The sequence below is a fragment of the Clinocottus analis genome, unplaced genomic scaffold (assembly GCF_023055335.1).
Source record: "Clinocottus analis isolate CAN_PGR_092001 unplaced genomic scaffold, fCliAna1.0.p SCAF_24, whole genome shotgun sequence".
In the NCBI taxonomy this organism is placed as follows: domain Eukaryota; kingdom Metazoa; phylum Chordata; class Actinopteri; order Perciformes; family Cottidae; genus Clinocottus; species Clinocottus analis.
The window spans coordinates 5,443,053-5,464,456 of record NW_027175976.1 but is presented as its reverse complement, the minus strand read 5'-3'; the positions used below and the strand labels follow the sequence as shown (position 1 = coordinate 5,464,456).

The 21,404-nt window shown below is 40.4% G+C and overlaps 2 protein-coding genes and 2 long non-coding RNA genes across 4 annotated transcripts; all 4 read left to right on the top strand.

The window, feature by feature from the left end:
• Positions 1 to 4,844: 4,844 nt before the first annotated feature.
• Positions 4,845 to 6,682, top strand: LOC137794139 (uncharacterized). Its single transcript, XR_011078279.1, has 4 exons — positions 4,845 to 4,880; positions 5,482 to 5,719; positions 6,296 to 6,440; positions 6,546 to 6,682. It is a non-coding gene; the product is annotated as an uncharacterized lncRNA (long non-coding RNA).
• A 522-nt stretch (positions 6,683 to 7,204) lies between these two features.
• On the top strand, positions 7,205 to 10,156 carry LOC137794138 (alpha-tectorin-like). Its single transcript, XM_068590774.1, has 8 exons — positions 7,205 to 7,259; positions 7,392 to 7,594; positions 7,850 to 7,981; positions 8,538 to 8,722; positions 8,894 to 9,045; positions 9,154 to 9,393; positions 9,481 to 9,652; positions 9,752 to 10,156. Exons 2-8 carry the CDS (start codon positions 7,402 to 7,404, stop codon positions 9,845 to 9,847), a joined length of 1,170 nt encoding a protein of 389 aa, XP_068446875.1. The 5' UTR covers positions 7,205 to 7,259; positions 7,392 to 7,401; the 3' UTR covers positions 9,848 to 10,156.
• A 4,410-nt stretch (positions 10,157 to 14,566) lies between these two features.
• On the top strand, positions 14,567 to 15,258 carry LOC137794184 (uncharacterized). Its single transcript, XR_011078282.1, has 3 exons — positions 14,567 to 14,622; positions 14,836 to 15,066; positions 15,215 to 15,258. It is a non-coding gene; the product is annotated as an uncharacterized lncRNA (long non-coding RNA).
• Positions 15,259 to 15,383: 125 nt separating this feature from the next.
• On the top strand, positions 15,384 to 21,123 carry LOC137794303 (alpha-tectorin-like). Its single transcript, XM_068591055.1, has 14 exons — positions 15,384 to 15,425; positions 15,721 to 15,826; positions 15,991 to 16,099; positions 16,727 to 16,964; positions 17,541 to 17,685; positions 17,791 to 17,890; positions 18,442 to 18,504; positions 18,638 to 18,840; positions 19,098 to 19,229; positions 19,787 to 19,971; positions 20,143 to 20,294; positions 20,403 to 20,642; positions 20,730 to 20,901; positions 21,001 to 21,123. Exons 1-14 carry the CDS (start codon positions 15,384 to 15,386, stop codon positions 21,094 to 21,096), a joined length of 1,983 nt encoding a protein of 660 aa, XP_068447156.1. The 3' UTR covers positions 21,097 to 21,123.
• The last annotated feature ends 281 nt before the right edge of the window (positions 21,124 to 21,404 follow it).

Here is a 21,404-nt window from a genome sequence, read left to right as displayed (position 1 = left end):
ACACACAGACACACACAAAGACGTTTACGTGTGTTTTATATTGTGTAGTTGTCAACACTGTGATCATTAATAAGGTCATATGATATTTCATATACGTTTGTGTGTGTTCAGGACGTTCAGTAGTTTATTTCCTTAAGTCCACAGTCCAGTCTGCCTCTAATCAGTCTGCTGGCGCTCACTTGGTCACCATGACAACGGCAGCACACAGGTGCTTCATATCAGCCAATCAGTTTAACACACAAACCAACTCAAGTGCTTTGGAGGAGAGACGGGCGTCAGAAACAAAAGCTATATATTGCGAGGTCTTACGGCAGTAGTAGCCACACTTTCAAAATTTCTTGCGAAATTTTCTAGTTATTATTATTATTATTCTTCTTATAGTCAAACCACTACTCCTCCCAGAGCGTTGCCAGCACATGCGCAAAAATTACATCGAAACGTGCGGTTTGCGCGGGAATCGTGAGGTATGACTTTTCTAAGAGATTCGCCCGTACGTTTTCCCGAAAAATGCAAAAAACATAAAAAAAATTTCACGAAACGTTCGTAGAGGGTGGAGCATCAATTAACAGAGTGAGAAGAAGCGACAGAAACTGTTAAAAAAATAAAACGTATTTTGTCTTTACTCCCACAATGTTCACTCTTCATACACCATTGTTGGATAGAAACGTTGGAAATCTTGTCTTCTGTCATAAACTGCGGTCGATAGGAATCCAACAGACTCAGACGTCTTGAAATCGGACTGAATGTGAGAGCAAGTCCACCTCGCTCTGCCATCCGCCGCCATGTTAAATCTCCCTCCAAAGCCACGTCTCCCCTGAAGCTCGTACCTGATTTGTAAATCGCCCGTACAGACACATGTTTTATCGTACAGACTCGCCAGTCACAGTATCTGTTCATCAGGTCTTCCTAACGCTCAATATGCGACATCGAAGCAATAGTGGCTTTTAAAGTACCATTTTTTTTTAAATAGTTTGAAAGGAGTTCCACAGCATTTAGGTCTATTAAGCTCAGCGTAAGGAAGTCCCTTTGAAGTCATCACCATGGCAACCTTTGATCTAGCGACCCACAGGTGTTCTCGTTAGGGCAGTTTAACAGACACGCAGACACTTACACACGCACACACAACACAGATGACTTCTGTCTCTCTGTCTGTTTGTCTCACACACACAGACGCACAGACACACATACACACACACAAACAAACAAACACATACACAAACACACACAAACAGACACACAAACACACACACACAAACACACACACACAAAGACCTTTACGTGTGTTTTATATTGTGTAGTTGTCAACACTGTGATCATTAATAAGGTCATATGATATTTCATATACGTTTGTGTGTGTTCAGGACGTTTAGTAGTTTATTTCCTTAAGTTCACAGTCCAGTCTGCCTCTAATCAGTCTGCTGGCGCTAACTTGGTCACCATGACGACGGCAGCACACAGGTGCTTCATATCAGCCAATCAGTTTAACACACAAACCAACTTAAGTGCTTTGGAGGAGAGACGGGCGTCAGAAACAAAAGCTATATATTGCGACGTCTTACGGCAGTAGTAGCCACACTTTCAAAATTTCTTGCGAAATTTTCTAGTTTAGTTTCAACTTTCTCTCAATTTGATGAGTTAACCCTCTGGAGTCGGGTCATTTTCTCGATTTTAAATAATTTCCTAAATTAGCCTTTCAACTGTTTTGGTACTTGAAATTAATACAGGCAAATTAATGTCTAAAACAAAAATTTGTATTGGTTTTTTTTTAGTAGAAATGTGGTCTGTCACACTTTTCACCAAAATGATACGATGGGACTGAGAAATGACTTTTACTGCAAATAAAGCTTCATGGGGTCTGTGCAAATGAAATGAACACTACAACTGTTTTTGTTTTTTTCAAATTAAAATATGTATTTATTATGTATAAAATCAAAAAGAAATTACACAGTATACATGTCAGGAAAAAAAACAACTTCATAGATTCAAACCAATTACATTACGGCTTTCTTCCCTGCCATAAATGTTCTGCAATGCTGCAACGCAGTGTCTGTCCGGCTGCAAGCAGAGGGAAACCCCACACTCAAAATGTGATTCTGCCTCCAGTAATCCGCAATACTCTCCAGCTTTACCATGCCGATGTAAAGAAGCAACCCAATGTACTTGTACAAAAAAAATACATCCAAGTCTGTCCATTTATATTTTCTCTCCCATTTTGTGTTTGCTAGTATTTGCATCTAGTGTCTTTACAGTTTCTTCAGGGAGGAACAATTTGAAAAACTCCACAGGTGTTGATGTGTGTGTGGCTGTGATGGAGTGGCAGGTGTTTCAGGATTAACTGGTTTTTGAACGAACTGGTTTATGTTCGCATGAGTGAGACACATATGTTGTAAGTGTGCTCTCGCCGATTTCGATTGCCTCGTCTCTCTGTCACATTCTTCTTAATGTAAACCACTTCTAGGTTCAGCACACTCAGATGCAGAATCCAAAATGTATTGAATAAGCATTGCATTTTAAACTGTGGGAACCTTTTAATAACCCAAATGCAGCTGCAAAAAAAGTATTGAATACATATAAATGAAACCACGAATGCTATTCCTTGACCTGTATGTATGTGTATGGTATGAAATGTCTGGTTATTGAGGATTAAACAACGTGTTTTATCACTTACTTTGTGAACTGTTTTTCTCCCAGCTCTCCGACACTTTACTGCCAGGAGGATCCATCATGATCATCTTCCTGCTGGCAGGTAAGCAGCCACTGAAACCTTTTTATTTACTCTGGGACCTTTATTTTGAAAGCTTTAATGTCTCGCCAGATACTTTCAACAGCCGGACTTTTTATCTGGCCAAAATCAAAACATTTTAAATCTGTGAACAAGGCCTCAGCTCTTCCTACGGGGATGCCATGCAATTAAGAGACTTGGGATGCAACCTGGGATTACTCCAAGAGGCACCTGCGCACCAACAGAAGACGACTCCGCCTATGTGCAAACCATGCACCAATGTATTGCTAGTATTCTTGACCAATGGGGAAGCCTCTCTCTTTTTCAACATGAATTACATTTTGAGTTTGGGGCTTTTTGATGAACGTGGAGACAGCAAACTGCTTGCAGTTTGTGGACCACTGAAACTGAAAAGACCTCAGCTGAGACCATCACAACCTATTTTTACTTAAACACCGTTTTATTATAACCATCTATCAGTGGCGGGCCGTGGATTTTCTACCTGTGCGTTCAGTGCACGATCAGCTGTTTTGATGTATGATATTTCTTTTTCCTCTAATTTCCCGCTGTAGTTGCTGCCAGCCAGGTTGACCTTTATCTGTCTGTGAGTCTTCAGTCTGGAGAGACGGGAACCAACATGTGTCCCATCAACTTTTATGGAAAGGAATTCACGAAAGTAGAAGTGAGTCATATCAAAACATGTTTGAGAAAGGTTTTGCCTTTCCATCTTCAGTTTTTAGTATATTATATTTATATATTTATATTATATAGAAACTATGAATAAGACCCAAAGAGTATAACTTTCCTGTTTGTTTTTGTTGATAAAATTAAATCGTTTTTGAGTCAAACGGCCTTGAAAAGTTATAATATTGTTGATTTCTTTCTGTTTTTGTAGGTGTTCTTCCGTCCAGATTCCTCTTTCGCAGTTTGTTTCAAAAATCTTGCAGGTGAAAATGCACAAGAGTGTCTTTCAGTGCGCAATCATGGTGGTGCAGACACAGTGGTGGAAGAAGAACACTTGACTCAAACAAATCCTGGATCCCAACTTCATTTAAATCTACCAAACTTCTTGACCTCATCGACCTGCTATGTTCAGTTATCGTTACAGTGTGACAACGTGACCTTCGTGAGTCATCATCAGTGACATGTTTTTAGTTTCCTTTTGTCCAAAACTAAATGTTCTTTATGGAACATGGACTTAAAGTCTATTTTCAAAAAGATTTTGGAAACACTTTCTGAATGTTTTCTACTTCCCCTCTGTCAATGCTTTCAGATTGTCATTCGTCTCTACAACTTTGGCCTACAAACAGCTATGAGACTTGAAACATACAGCAGCTATACTCTGGACTCGGTTGTAAGTATGAGTCTGTCACTACGGCCGAGGTCTCAGAGTCTGACTTTCAGCCTGACCTTTATCTCCAGATTTGGATTTTGTCTCCGCAATGTGGAAAACAATTGCTGCGATCAGCACCACGAGTCTAACAGTAATGTATGAGAGTTAAAAATGAATGATGCATCCTGGGAGATGAACAGCATGTTAGGAATTGTATTTGATAAATTAGATAATTAGCAATAATCTGTATATAAATATATGACATTAATTAACAATTACTTGTTTAAAAAGATGGTCCTCAATCATCTTGTAAACACATTGAAAACTCAGTCCTACTAACGTTTGTAAAAAATAAAAGCCTTTCCATATAAAAAAGAGGGATCCAAGTCTTACACTTCGCTCAGTATTTCAGTATTAACCTTAATGGTTGTCTAATCCTTCTCAAGGACGTGAAGACAGAGATCGGTGACTTGTTTCTCGATTCATGGTCGTTTAACAGCACTGTAGCGCAGAACAGCGTTTACGAGGACATCAGCGGATGCAGACAAGCAGGTAAGAGAATCCAGTGATGACCAAAGAAGAAGCCGGGCTCTGTCTGGATCTTCAAATCAAAATTGCAATATAAAAAAGAAAATTGCTGGGGGGTTTTTCTTCTGTTGAATATTTTAAACTAATTTCATAAACCTCCCGTCACCTTCCAGGTGTCTTTCTTCCAGCTGACACATCGATAAACGACCCAGAGCGCTGCGTTGTCTTTCACTGTAAAAGCTCTGCACAGTTCTCTGTTGGAGGATGTGAACCTCCAGAGGTTTGCAACGGAAACACGTGAATATGTTTGCTTTAGATTTGGAACCAAGTTTTCCAGGAAGCAGGAAACAATTGATTGATAACCAATTAATTACATTTTCTGTAGATCAATAGACTTTGTTTATTTTAATATATATATATATATATATATATATATATATATATATATATTAATTAACATATACATATATATATATATATATATATATATATATATATATATATATATATATATATATATATATATTAACATATATATATATATATATATATATATGTATATATATATATATATGTATATGTATATATAGATATGTATATGTCTTTGATTATCTGTTGTAGTCTACATTTCCCATAATGCAATTCAAGTTTTCATCTCAGATTTTCTGTCAAATATTTTAACTGCACAAGCCAAACTCAATATATTTATTATTTTAAACTCACGTTAGTGTTTCACAGGTTGTGGTACTCCCCATGTTGAGTAAACTCACTTTTAAATGTCATTTTCTGAAATGTATGTCATCTGTAAATTAGGTCTTCACATGAACAAGCACCTTTCTGTCTGTGGATGTTGCTTTCAGAAATAAACAGTCAAAATATCCCTTTCCATCTCCATCAGGTGCATTCAACCCGCTTCCGTGTGCACTGTGACCGGCTCCACTGTCATCGATTTCTTCAACAGAGTCCACTCTGTCCCTGATCGGTGTGCTTACTATCTGACGGGCCTTTCAGAATTTGATGTCTATGCGGGTTTCAGGGAGCGACACCTTAAAGATGTGCCATTTTTGGATCACTTGATAATATATGTGGTAACAGAAGATGTAGAGATATATCTGGATCAAGGTGGCAGAGTTCAGGTGAGCTGCTATCTCAAAGCAACAGTGTATTTTATAGGGTTGTTTAAAACATGTAAATAAGTTTGTCTTTGTTTGATCAGAACTGATCATCTTATTAACAGTTAAAGAAGGTTAGAAAGGTTTTTATGAATCAAACCAGTAATTGTGAAAAACATTTTATTTGCATGTCAGAAATTTAATTTGTATTGTTAATTCATGTTACCAATTAGAACTTCTAATATTATCATTAATAGGTTGATGAATGGATGGAGATTGTGGTGCATCAGTTGCAATACAAAGTAGGAAAGATTGCATCTATGTAGTAGTAGTGTTTTATTCACAATACAATGAGTAAAGCCGATATTTATATTGTATACGATATAACTGAAAAGGCAGACGCATAATGTAAATTCTTGTCCTACATTATTATCAATTAAATAACCCTCAATACATTTCAATGAAGGGTAAAGAATAAAGAAGACATCTAAAGAATAAAGATATCTAAACATCACTACAAGTGGAAACAAGTGCACATGTGAGTGTACATTTGAGATGTTTAAGCTCGGGTTTCTACTTTTCTTGTCTGGCGTGATGTAGGTTGATGACCAATTATTGACGCTCAGCACCACGGCTCAGCTGTTTCACGGCGTGGAGTTCTCCAAGGACCAGACTGGAGTTACTGCCAAGCTCCTGTCCTCTGAAATAACAGTTCATTTTGATGGGAACACCGCACATGTGACAGGTACAGAAAAGTACATTCTAAGAAAATAGAATTTAGAATTTTAGACTGACAGCTGTTCTCATTTGGTTGAAAGTTCATTGATTTGTTAATTCTCTCACCGACCAGGACCTGATAAATTACCAACTGGCTTGTGTGCCAACCCCATTGATGAAAGTCAAACCACCAGCCCGAGTGACTCAGTCGCCTCTTTTTTCTCTCCAGCCGGGTACCACTTTGTCACAACTTGAAGTCTTGACCCCCTGACTGATATCACCTGTTTATTGTAGTAAAAGTTTTTTGTCACAGTTGAGAAGGACATGGCTCTGGTCCAATAAATAATTGTGAGCTGATAATAACATGTGTGGCTTCTCAACCTGGATGTGGCATGATGGGACAAACATGCTCATCCTGTATGTGGCATGGGACACACATGTTCACATTGTGTTCTTTCATCACTGACCGGTCTATTTACACAGAACATTTGTGTCGTTTAAGCACAAACCCGTATTCACTTTCTTATCTTCTTTAAATGGCCTTCCCTCTGCGTCAATCTTTCTCTTCTTAGATATTTTGGGATTATTTATCTTTTTTAAGTGAATCACTTGTCTTTACTTAAACGGCAATATGGAAACACTCCTTTGTACTGTACACTGTAAAGCAGCGTAGGCTTTAAATTTAAGACGATCATGATCATATGGATTTCAAGCCTGCGGGCCTTGAGATTGACACCTATGTTGTAAAGGTTTCAAATTGAATGTGCTGTTTGTCTCCTCCTAGCTGTGAGATTCAGCACAGCGACGCTGTCGACAGCACGATCAACTGCAGCCACTCAACTGACCTGTAAGAACAGACCCATCAAAACACACCAAACACCCTTTAATGCAACAGGGATGATTCTGGAGGCTGAACACACACAATACGCTATGATCTGATTATTTCCTATCATTCTTCCGCTCTGGTTTGCTGGATCAGCTGTGATCTCATGAATCAGGCTCCCTTCACTGTTTGCCACGACCACATTGACCCAGAGCCCTACATAGCCGCATGCACAAGCACCTCGTGCAAATACACGCCGGTGGACGATCTCCCCTGCCGCTATATGAAGGCTTACGCCGAGGCCTGCTTCCTGAAAGTTAACGTCACAGTGGGGGACTGGAGGTCAAAGGCCGGCTGCTGTAAGATCGTCGTTCGCTTCAACTATTTGATTTAATTTGATGAGATGGGACGAGAACTGTTCACGCAAAAGACAAAAAGCAGAGATTCAAATACTGAAGTCAAAGCAGTTTGTTGACTGAAAATGGTATGAAAGTGAATCTTATTGTGTGTCTGTGTCTGTCTCTGTGTGTGTGTGTGTGTGTGTGTGTGTGTGTGTGTGTGTGTGTGTGTGTGTGTGTGTGTGTGTGTGTGTGTGTGTGTGTGTGTGTGTATAGCTGCTGCCCTTCAGGTCTCCTGTCTGGACCAGTACTGCAGTGATCATGAGTTCTGTGGGGAGAAGCTTGGTGAAGCCCGCTGCCTCTGTCGGGCCCTCTTTGCCTCCAAGTACCGATCAACAGACACTTTAGGTACAATGCAACAACTGTGGCGTGAAAGAAAACCCCTCCTGAAAGGTTGTGGAGTTTCCTTCAGAGGGAGTTTGTTCAGACGTCCCTTGAGACCAAATCACCAGGATGATACAACTATTTTAATGAGTTGGTTCACTCCTGAACACTTACTGCATATGATTTTCATTGTGTATATTTGTATAGCCAAACAAAGCTGGTAGATCGTTATATTTACCTTGTTATGATAATGTTTTACTCTGTGTTAGTTATCTTTGAAGTAACAGATTAATTACCTGTAAGAAGCCAAAATAATTTTACCTTTTACAGACAGAAATTTTTATTTGGTTTTCTCTTTAATTTGTCTGCATCCTCGATTTTTGCCGCAGCAATTGGATATTTTGAATTATATTTGATATATTTGGCCCATAAAGGCAAACCCACCCGCTGATCCACCTCAAGATGTGAAGTTGGCCAAGCTGTTTGTTTGTTTGTTTTTTTTAAACCTGATAAGTTCTTAATTAAATTCTGGGTGTATTTCTGCCTTCATCATGATGTGTTTTACTTCTTTGGTGTTCAGGCGAGCCGGCAGTCTGCATGCAGAGCTCTGCCAATGTAACTCTGGCTGAATGTCTGCTGTGGGACAAAGGCATCGACTCCTCGACCTTACACCTCAACGACCCGGACTGCAAAGGTCACGTGGACGACCAGACCCACATGGTGACGTTCAGCTTCAAAGGGGACGCCTGCGGGACGGAGGTCATGGTGGGTGCTCTCACAAAAGAAACATGCAGTTGGTGTTTATCGGTCAGGACGTGTATTGATGTTTTCAAGTTGGGATTTCTAGAAAGGCATTCTTTTGGCACTTGAGTGACGAGAGTTTAACTACTTTTCTTCATTTATAAAATATGTATATGATTTATGACTCTAATGCAGACGAACGACAGCCATGTCATCTACAAGAACAAGATCATGACGAGGAACAGCTCCTTGAAGGAAACCTTCACCCACGAGAACCAGGTGGAGATCGACTTCTCCTGCTCCTTCAAACAGCCAGACACCCAGAGTGTGTCTCGGATCAAAAACAGGTGTGTGGAGGCCGGCTGAGCTTAACCTGCTTGTTGATGTGCAACTTGTGTGTAGTTTGCATTAGAGACAGCTTAGGTTTGTGTGTCCAGCTCTGTGTGTGTGTCCAGCTCTTTGATCCAGCACATTGAGACTGAAGTTTGGAACTACACTCTGACGATGACCGCCTCCACCGGCTTCATGCACCATGTGGAGGACGACACTGACATCCAGCTGGACCAGAGGATCCGGCTGGAGATGAAGACGGAGGGGCTGGACGCCGACACGGTCGCCATGGTGACCGACTCCTGCTGGGCAACCGACCAGCCGTCTCCTGATGGCGGTGTGCCATACTACCTGGTTATTGGCGGGTGAGAAACTACTCTGAGACTTTGTCAGCGGCTGAAAGAATCCACTGCCGATGAACTGACCATGTCTGTTGTCCTGTTTCTGAGCAGATGCCCGAACACCGCTGACCGGACGGTGGAGATGGAGGGAAACGGACAGGGAGTGTCCAACTCCTTCTCTTTCCACATGTTCAAGTACGCGGAAGGAAAAAATTGGGGAAATTCTCAAATCTACCTGCACTGCAAACTGGAGCTGTGCCCCAAGGGCCCAAGATGCGCTCCGGTAAGCAGGCGTGTAGAAAATAGTTTAAATTATAATATATATGTATATGACTAAATCAAATTTTTTTACAAAAACCTAACAACCCTTTCTGTTTTAAAGATCTGCGGTGGAGGTGGCAGCAGGATGCGCAGATCTTTCAGCACTGAATATGCAAAGGGAGGCCAAGCTGTCATCACCATGGTCTGGAATAATTAGCTGAAGACGGATCCCCCTTTGATTATAATGTAATAACAATAATACTAACTTTATGTATATAGCACTTACAAACCATCGCTTGGAGGTAATACAAACCAGTAAGAAGCCTAGCTGCTGCATTTTGGACTAGTTAGAGGCGGGAGATAGATTTATGGTTAATGCCTGAGAGGAGTGAGTTGCAATAGTCTAATCTGGAGAAAATGAGTGCGAGGATGACTTTTTCCAAATCAGGGTGTGCCAGTGTGTTTTGATTTATTTTATGGTTTGATTATAAGCAAATGGGGTTGTGCCAGGAAGTGGTTATCTTGTTTTGTGTCAAATATGCAACGATTGAATAAATTACCTTTACATTTACACCTGGACTTTGCGTCATCAATTACACGCGTCAGAAAAGTTAGCAAAGAGCAACCACGTCGTGACCTTAATGGGGACACTACATCTTGTAAGTTTAAACGTATTTATCTGTCACTTGTTAAAGCCGGAAAGATGTTTGGTTGAGAAACGTTGGCATGAAGATCTATTCTTGTTCATTCAAATCAAAAGAGTTCCTCCTCTCAGGAGCAGGACATGTTGCGGCAATCTTTATATTTTAACCTTCATCAGAGACAAAGTTTTAATCATAACAGATCACATTTTTGTCTTGTTGTGTTTTCAAGTGATTCCTGACAAATATGCAACGATTAATAAACTACCTTTACATTTACACCTGGACTTTGCGTCATCAATTACACGCGTCAGAAAAGTTAGTTTTCAAGTGATTCCTGACCTAAACTGGAGCCTGGATGGAACATAATCTTTGGTGAAATAATAGAAGTGAGAAGCATTACTTACAACAAGACCATTATTTTTGTATTACAAGTTTTAAAATAAACACCTAAATGTCTTTAAATGTTTTCATTCCATCAGTCTTGAAGAAGGCAAAATACCTTAAAATTAAAAAAAAAAAAAAATTCAGTGGTTAAAACTGAGGCTGTATTTTCACTGAGGCAAGCTGCACGATTATATTTTATTACTGTTATGAGCAAAATAAAATGTGAAAAACGTTTATTCATTCATTGTGTGTGTATATGTTTATTTTTTGAGGCAAATTGTTTCAATCATAGAACACATATTTCGGGGAACTATGTGTCTGGTGTCATTGGTTCAATAAATAGGTCGGTTGGTTGATGTTACTTTGTTTGTCCAGACTGAGATTAACTAGATCCCGTCCTTTATTTTCCGGTGCAGCAGGTGGCGGTAGAGACCTCGGTACTGCAACCAGCCAGAGACGCAGCGCAGAAGAAGATGCTGCAGGTGCTCAGAGTCTCCACTAGATGGCGGCAATGTGTCCCTGATGAAGTGAGTCAGGTCAGGGCGTGTTGCTATCTGAGCCCTCATCCGCCCAGTGAACCGCACGCATCAAATAAATGACCGTCTCTTTCTGATGTTCGGGTATGGTGGTCTACGGTGGCTCGGATAGCACAAAAAGCATTCAAACGTAATTTCCCAATAACCCAATATTGAAACAGCTATAAACACAGATTCACTACAAGTGGAAACAAGTGCACTGCAGTTACTGCCAAGCTACTGTCCTCTAAAATAATAGTTTATTTTGAAAAGAACACCGCACATGTGACAGGTACAGAAAAGTACATTTTAAGAAAATAGACTGAAAATAGACGCCCGAGTGACTCAGTCGCCTCTTTTTTCTCTCCAGCCGGGTACCACTTTGTCACAACTTGAAGTCTTGACCCCCTGACTGATATCACCTGTTTATTGTAGTAAAAACAATGTCACAGTTGAGAAGGACATGGCTCTGGTCCAATAAATAATTGTGAGCTGATAAGAACATGTGTGGCTTTCGACAAACCTGCGCAACCTGTATGTGGCATGGGACACACATGCTCACATTGTGTTCCTTCGTCACTGACAGATCTACTTACACCGAAGATTTACCGGTTTGTGTCGTTGAAGCACAAACCTGTATTCACTTTCTTATCTTCTTTAAATGGCCTTCCCTCTGCGTCAATCTTTCTCTTCTTAGATATTTTGGGATTATTTGTCAATCTTTTTTAAGTGAATCACTTGTCTTTACTTAAACGCCAATATGGAAACAATGCTTTGTACTGTACACTGTAAAGCAGCGTAGGCTTTAAATTTAAGACGATCATGATCATATGCCTTTCAAGCCTGCGGGCCTTGAGATTGACACCTATGTTGTAAAGGTTTCAAATTGAATGTGCTGTTTGTCTCCTCCTAGCTGTGAGATTCAGCACAGCGACGCCGTTGACAGCACGGTCAACTGCAGCCACTCAACTGACCTGTAAGAACAGACCCATCAAAACACACCAAACACCCTTTAATGCAACAGGGAATCTGTGTGTGTGTGTGTGTGTGTGTGTGTGTGTGTGTGTGTGTGTGTGTGAGAGAGAATCTATATATTTATCCTGTTATGATAATGTTTTACTCTCTGTTAGTTATCTTTGAAGTAACAGATTTATTTCCTGTAAGAAGCCAAAAAAATTTACAGACAGAATTTTTTATTATTTAATTTGTCTGCATCCTTTTCATTTCGCTGCAGCAATTGGATCCACCTCAAGATGTGAAGTTGGCCAAGCTGTTTGTTTGTTTGTTTGTTTTAACCCTGACAAGTTCTTAATTAAATTCTGGGTGTATTTCTGCCTCCATCATGATGTGTTTTACTTCTTTGGTGTTCAGGCGAGCCGGCAGTCTGCATGCAGAGCTCTGCCAATGTAACTCTGGCTGAATGTCTGCTGTGGGACAAAGGCATCGACTCCTCGACCTTACACCTCAACGACCCGGACTGCAAAGGTCACGTGGACGACCAGACCCACATGGTGACGTTCAGCTTCAAAGGGGACGCCTGCGGGACGGAGGTCATGGTGGGTGCTCTCACAAAAGAAACATGCAGTTGGTGTTTATCGGTCAGGACGTGTATTGATGTTTTCAAGTTGGGATTTCTAGAAAGGCATTCTTTTGGCACTTGAGTGACGAGAGTTTAACTACTTTTCTTCATGTATAAAATATGCATATGATTTGTGACTCTAATGCAGACGAACGACAGCCATGTCATCTACAAGAACAAGATCATGACGAGGAACAGCTCCTTGAAGGAAACCTTCACCCACGAGAACCAGGTGGAGATCGACTTCTCCTGCTCCTTCAAACAGCCAGACACCCAGAGTTTGTCTCGGATCAATAACAGGTGTGTGGAGGCCGGCTGAGCTTAACCTGCTTATTGATGTGCAACTCGTGTGTAGTACCGCAGATGCAAAATGTTTTAACAGGGAGTGGTTTATTGTATTCAATAGTGATGCACATGTCAGAAGCGTCACAAACAACCTGAATCATAAAACACGGGACGAGATGTCAAACAGAGACAGAGAGAGTCACACAGCCCACACGTCTGCCCGAGAGCTTTAACATCCCAGAGTTCCATCTCGACCTCCACCTGCAGAGCTTCATCACTGCTGCTCCACCAGACCTCCACATAAATAAGGCAAGCTGCACGCTCTTCCTCTCTCTTTGTATGGGATGAAATGTCTGGTTATTGAGGATTAAACAACGTGTTTTATCACTTACTTTGTGAACTGTTTTTCTCCCAGCTCTCCGACACTTTACGGCCAGGAGGATCCATCATGATCATCTTCCTGCTGGCAGGTAAGCAGCCACTGAAACCTTTTTATTTACTGTGGTACCTTTGTTTTAAAAGCTTTAATGTCCCGCCAGATAGTTTCAACAGCCGGACATTTTATCTGGCCAAAGTGAAAACATTTTAAATCTGTGAACAGGGCCTCAGGTGACTAAACTAAAAATATAAATATGATGCGTCATATTTATAATTGTGTGCATCCATTGATGTTACACAAGTAACCCGCATAACAACAATGGATGTTCCCAGGAAATGTGTCTCCAACCGTCAGGTTGGCAGTTTCTTTTTTTTCTTCTCTATCCTTCTCAACAATTGGTTCTCTACTGTTTCACAACGTGTCAAGCAGAGAAACCAAAATAAATTCGCATGCCATTGTCTTGGCACTTGTCTTGGCACTTGAATCATGCCAGCCACAGACTTCCCATACGCTTTTCATTGCCAGTAATTACACTTGCTGTCGCTCCATACCTGAATGACACATTTTTAAAGCATGTGCTTATCCATAAAAACCAATATCTATTACAATAGATACTCTTCTTCATTAATAAAAGTCAAGTTTGGGGCAATTTTGTTGAATAGATTCAGTGGTTTACTCTGTTTTCATGAGGGCTTTAATCCTTAATAATTTATGTTGAACCTAGAACTTTGAGCCTAAAAAAATAATTCCAGTGATAAAGAGAAACCAATATTGTGTGTCGCTTCACATGGCGCCTGAGAAAAAAAGGACGTCTCATGTCTCTGAAAACATATTTCTTCGTGTCCTCTCCTCTCATGGTGACATTTTGAGTTTGGGGCTTTTTGATGAACGTGGAGACAGCAAACTGCTTGCAGTTTGTGGACCACTGAAACTGAAAAGACCTCAGCTGAGACCATCACAACCTATTTTTACTTAAACACCGTTTTATTATAACCATCTATCAGTGGCGGGCCGTGGATTTTCTACCTGTGCGTTCAGTGCACGATCAGCTGTTTTGATGTATGATATTTCTTTTTCCTCTAATTTCCCGCTGTAGTTGCTGCCAGCCAGGTTGACCTTTATCTGTCTGTGAGTCTTCAGTCTGGAGAGACGGGAACCAACATGTGTCCCATCAACTTTTATGGAAAGGAATTCACGAAAGTAGAAGTGAGTCATATCAAAACATGTTTGAGAAAGGTTTTGCCTTTCCATCTTCAGTTTTTAGTATATTATATTTATATATTTATATTATATAGAAACTATGAATAAGACCCAAAGAGTATAACTTTCCTGTTTGTTTTTGTTGATAAAATTAAATCGTTTTTGAGTCAAACGGCCTTGAAAAGTTATAATATTGTTGATTTCTTTCTGTTTTTGTAGGTGTTCTTCCGTCCAGATTCCTCTTTCGCAGTTTGTTTCAAAAATCTTGCAGGTGAAAACGCACAAGAGTGTCTTTCAGTGCGCAATCATGGTGGTGCAGACACAGTGGTGGAAGAAGAACACTTGACTCAAACAAATCCTGGATCCCAACTTCATTTAAATCTACCAAACTTCTTGACCTCATCGACCTGCTATGTTCAGTTATCGTTACAGTGTGACAACGTGACCTTCGTGAGTCATCATCAGTGACATTGTTTTTAGTTTCCTTTTGTCCAAAACTAAATGTTCTTTATGGAACATGGACTTAAAGTCTATTTTCAAAAAGATTTTGGAAACACTTTCTGAATGTTTTCTACTTCCCCTCTGTCAATGCTTTCAGATTGTCATTCGTCTCTACAACTTTGGCCTACAAACAGCTATGAGACTTGAAACATACAGCAGCTATACTCTGGACTCGGTTGTAAGTATGAGTCTGTCACTACGGCCGAGGTCTCAGAGTCTGACTTTCAGCCTGACCTTTATCTCTAGATTTGGATTTTGTCTCCGCAATGTGGAAAACAATTGCTGCGATCAGCACCACGAGTCTAACAGTAATGAATGAGAGTTAAAAATGAATGATGCATCCTGGGAGATGAACAGCATGTTAGGAATTGTATTTGATAAATTAGATAATTAGCAATAATCTGTATATAAATATATGACATTAATTAACAATTACTTGTTTAAAAAGATGGTCCTCAATCATCTTGTAAACACATTGAAAACTCAGTCCTACTAACGTTTGTAAAAAATAAAAGCCTTTCCATATAAAAAAGAGGGATCCAAGTCTTACACTTCGCTCAGTATTTCAGTATTAACCTTAATGGTTGTCTAATCCTTCTCAAGGACGTGAAGACAGAGATCGGTGACTTGTTTCTCGATTCATGGTCGTTTAACAGCACTGTAGCGCAGAACAGCGTTTACGAGGACATCAGCGGATGCAGACAAGCAGGTAAGAGAATCCAGTGATGACCAAAGAAGAAGCCGGGCTCTGTCTGGATCTTCAAATCAAAATTGCAATATAAAAAAGAAAATTGCTGGGGGGGTTTTCTTCTGTTGAATATTTTAAACTAATTTCATAAACCTCCCGTCACCTTCCAGGTGTCTTTCTTCCAGCTGACACATCGATAAACGACCCAGAGCGCTGCGTTGTCTTTCACTGTAAAAGCTCTGCACAGTTCTCTGTTGGAGGATGTGAACCTCCAGAGGTTTGCAACGGAAACACGTGAATATGTTTGCTTTAGATTTGGAACCAAGTTTTCCAGGAAGCAGGAAACAATTGATTGATAACCAATTAATTACATTTTCTGTAGATCAATAGACTTTGTTTATTTTAATATATATATATATATATATATATATATATTAATTAACATATACATATATATATATATATATATATATATATATATATATATATATATATATATTAACATATATATATATATATATATATATATATATATATTAACATATATATATATATATATATATATATATATATATGTATATATATATATATATATATGTATATGTATATATAGATATGTATATGTCTTTGATTATCTGTTGTAGTCTACATTTCCCATAATGCAATTCAAGTTTTCATCTCAGATTTTCTGTCAAATATTTTGAATGCACAAGCCAAACTCAATATATTTATTATTTTAAACTCACGTTATTGTTTCACAGGTTGTGGTACTCCCCATGTTGAGTAAACTCACTTTTAAATGTCATTTTCTGAAATGTATGTCATCTGTAAATTAGGTCTTCACATGAACAAGCACCTTTCTGTCTGTGGATGTTGCTTTCAGAAATAAACAGTCAAAATATCCCTTTCCATCTCCATCAGGTGCATTCAACCCGCTTCCGTGTGCACTGTGACCGGCTCCACTGTCATCGATTTCTTCAACAGAGTCCACTCTGTCCCTGATCGGTGTGCTTACTATCTGACGGGCCTTTCAGAATTTGATGTCTATGCGGGTTTCAGGGAGCGACACCTTAAAGATGTGCCATTTTTGGATCACTTGATAATATATGTGGTAACAGAAGATGTAGAGATATATCTGGATCAAGGTGGCAGAGTTCAGGTGAGCTGCTATCTCAAAGCAACAGTGTATTTTATAGGGTTGTTTAAAACATGTAAATAAGTTTGTCTTTGTTTGATCAGAACTGATCATCTTATTAACAGTTAAAGAAGGTTAGAAAGGTTTTTATGAATCAAACCAGTAATTGTGAAAAACATTTTATTTGCATGTCAGAAATTTAATTTGTATTGTTAATTCATGTTACCAATTAGAACTTCTAATATTATCATTAATAGGTTGATGAATGGATGGAGATTGTGGTGCATCAGTTGCAATACAAAGTAGGACAGATTGCATCTATGTAGTAGTAGTGTTTTATTCACAATACAATGAGTAAAGCCGATATTTATATTGTATACGATATAACTGAAAAGGCAGATGCATAATGTAAATTCTTGTCCTACATTATTATCAATTAAATAACCCTCAATACATTTCAATGAAGGGTAAAGAATAAAGAAGACATCTAAAGAATAAAGATATCTAAACATCACTACAAGTGGAAACAAGTGCACATGTGAGTGTACATTTGAGATGTTTAAGCTCGGGTTTCTACTTTTCTTGTCTGGCGTGATGTAGGTTGATGACCAATTATTGACGCTCAGCACCACGGCTCAGCTGTTTCACGGCGTGGAGTTCTCCAAGGACCAGACTGGAGTTACTGCCAAGCTCCTGTCCTCTGAAATAACAGTTCATTTTGATGGGAACACCGCACATGTGACAGGTACAGAAAAGTACATTCTAAGAAAATAGAATTTAGAATTTTAGACTGACAGCTGTTCTCATTTGGTTGAAAGTTCATTGATTTGTTAATTCTCTCACCGACCAGGACCTGATAAATTACCAACTGGCTTGTGTGCCAACCCCATTGATGAAAGTCAAACCACCAGCCCGAGTGACTCAGTCGCCTCTTTTTTCTCTCCAGCCGGGTACCACTTTGTCACAACTTGAAGTCTTGACCCCCTGACTGATATCACCTGTTTATTGTAGTAAAAGTTTTTTGTCACAGTTGAGAAGGACATGGCTCTGGTCCAATAAATAATTGTGAGCTGGTAATAACATGTGTGGCTTCTCAACCTGGATGTGGCATGATGGGACAAACATGCTCATCCTGTATGTGGCATGGGACACACATGTTCACATTGTGTTCTTTCATCACTGACCGGTCTATTTACACAGAACATTTGTGTCGTTTAAGCACAAACCCGTATTCACTTTCTTATCTTCTTTAAATGGCCTTCCCTCTGCGTCAATCTTTCTCTTCTTAGATATTTTGGGATTATTTATCTTTTTTAAGTGAATCACTTGTCTTTACTTAAACGCCAATATGGAAACACTCCTTTGTACTGTACACTGTAAAGCAGCGTAGGCTTTAAATTTAAGACGATCATGATCATATGGATTTCAAGCCTGCGGGCCTTGAGATTGACACCTATGTTGTAAAGGTTTCAAATTGAATGTGCTGTTTGTCTCCTCCTAGCTGTGAGATTCAGCACAGCGACGCCGTCGACAGCACGATCAACTGCAGCCACTCAACTGACCTGTAAGAACAGACCCATCAAAACACACCAAACACCCTTTAATGCAACAGGGATGATTCTGGAGGCTGAACACACACAATACTGCTATGATCTGATTATTTCCTCTCATTCTTTCTCTGTGGTTCGCTGGATCAGCTGTGATCTCATGAATCAGGCTCCCTTCACTGCTTGCCACGACCACATTGACCCAGAGCCCTACATAGCCGCATGCACAAGCACCTCGTGCAAATACACGCCGGTGGACGATCTCCCCTGCCGCTATATGAAGGCTTACGCCGAGGCCTGCTTCCTGAAAGTTAACGTCACAGTGGGGGACTGGAGGTCAAAGGCCGGCTGCTGTAAGATCGTCGTTCGCTTCAACTATTTGATTTAATTTGATGAGATGGGACGAGAACTGTTCACGCAAAAGACAAAAAGCAGAGATTCAAATACTGAAGTCAAAGCAGTTTGTTGACTGAAAATGGTATGAAAGTGAATCTTATTGTGTGTCTGTGTCTGTCTCTGTGTGTGTCTGTGTGTGTGTGTGTGTGTGTGTGTGTGTGTGTGTGTGTGTGTGTGTGTGTGTGTGTGTGTGTGTGTGTGTGTGTGTGTATAGCTGCTGCCCTTCAGGTCTCCTGTCTGGACCAGTACTGCAGTGATCATGAGTTCTGTGGGGAGAAGCTTGGTGAAGCCCGCTGCCTCTGTCGGGCCCTCTTTGCCTCCAAGTACCGATCAACAGACACTTTAGGTACAATGCAACAACTGTGGCGTGAAAGAAAACTCCTCCTGAAAGGTTGTGGAGTTTCCTTCAGAGGGAGTTTGTTCAGACGTCCCTTGAGACCAAATCACCAGGATGATACAACTATTTTAATTAGTTGGTTCACTCCTGAACACTTACTGCATATGATTTTCATTGTGTATATTTGTATAGCCAAACAAAGCTGGTAGATCGTTATATTTACCTTGTTATGATAATGTTTTACTCTGTGTTAGTTGTCTTTGAAGTAACAGATTAATTACCTGTAAGAAGCCAAAATAATTTTACCTTTTACAGACAGAAATTTTTATTTGGTTTTCTCTTTAATTTGTCTGCATCCTCGATTTTTGCCGCAGCAATTGGATATTTTGAATTATATTTGATATATTTGGCCCATAAAGGCAAATCCACCCGCTGATCCACCTCAAGATGTGAAGTTGGCCAAGCTGTTTGTTTGTTGTTGTTTTTTTAACCCTGATAAGTTCTTAATTAAATTCTGGGTGTATTTCTGCCTCCATCATGATGTGTTTTACTTCTTTGGTGTTCAGGCGAGCCGGCAGTCTGCATGCAGAGCTCTGCCAATGTAACTCTGGCTGAATGTCTGCTGTGGGACAAAGGCATCGACTCCTCGACCTTACACCTCAACGACCCGGACTGCACAGGTCACGTGGACGACCAGACCCACATGGTGACGTTCAGCTTCAAAGGGGACGCCTGCGGGACGGAGGTCATGGTGGGTGCTCTCACAAAAGAAACATGCAGTTGGTGTTTATCGGTCAGGACGTGTATTGATGTTTTCAAGTTAGGATTTCTAGAAAGGCATTCTTTTGGCACTTGAGTGACTAGAGTTTAACTACTTTTCTTCATTTATAAAATATGCATATGATTTGTGACTCGAATGCAGACGAACGACAGCCATGTCATCTACAAGAACAAGATCATGACGAGGAACAGCTCCTTGAAGGAAACCTTCACGCACGAGAACCAGGTGGAGATCGACTTCTCCTGCTCCTTCAAACAGCCAGACACCCAGAGTGTGTCTCGGATCAAAAACAGGTGTGTGGAGGCCGGCTGAGCTTAACCTGCTTATTGATGTGCAACTTGTGTGTAGTTTGCATTAGAGACAGCTTAGGTTTGTGTGTCCAGCTCTGTGTGTGTGTCCAGCTCTGTGATCCAGCACATTGAGACTGAAGTTTGGAACTACACTCTGACGATGACCGCCTCCACCGGCTTCATGCACCATGTGGAGGACGACACTGACATCCAGCTGGACCAGAGGATCCGGCTGGAGATGAAGACGGAGGGGCTGGACGCCGACACGGTCGCCATGGTGACCGACTCCTGCTGGGCAACCGACCAGCCGTCTCCTGGTGGCGGTGTGCCATACTACCTGGTTATTGGCGGGTGAGAAACTACTCTGAGACTTTGTCAGCGGCTGAAAGAATCCACTGCCGATGAACTGACCATGTCTGTTGTCCTGTTTCTGAGCAGATGCCCGAACACCGCTGACCGGACGGTGGAGATGGAGGGAAACGGACGGGGGGTGTCCAACTCCTTCTCTTTCCACATGTTCAAGTACGCGGAAGGAAAAAATCGGGGAAATTCTCAAATCTACCTGCACTGCAAACTGGAGCTGTGCCCCAAGGGCCCAAGATGCGCTCCGGTAAGCAGGCGTGTAGAAAATAGTTTAAATTATAATATATATGTATATGACTAAATCAAATTTTTTTACAAAAACCTAACAACCCTTTCTGTTTTAAAGATCTGCGGTGGAGGTGGCAGCAGGATGCGCAGATCTTCCAGCACTGAATATGCAAAGGGAGGCCAAGCTGTCATCACCATGGTCTGGAATAATTAGCTGAAGACGGATCCCCCTTTGATTATAATGTAATAACAATAATACTAACTTTATGTACATAGCACTTACAAACCATCGCTTGGAGGTAATACAAACCAGTAAAAAGCCTAGCTGCTGCATTTTGGACTAGTTAGAGGCGGGAGATAGATTTATGGTTAATGCCTGAGAGGAGTGAGTTGCAATAGTCTAATCTGGAGAAAATGAGTGCGAGGATGACTTTTTCCAAATCAGGGTGTGCCAGTGTGTTTTGATTTATTTTATGGTTTGATTATAAGCAAATGGGGTTGTGCCAGGAAGTGGTTATCTTG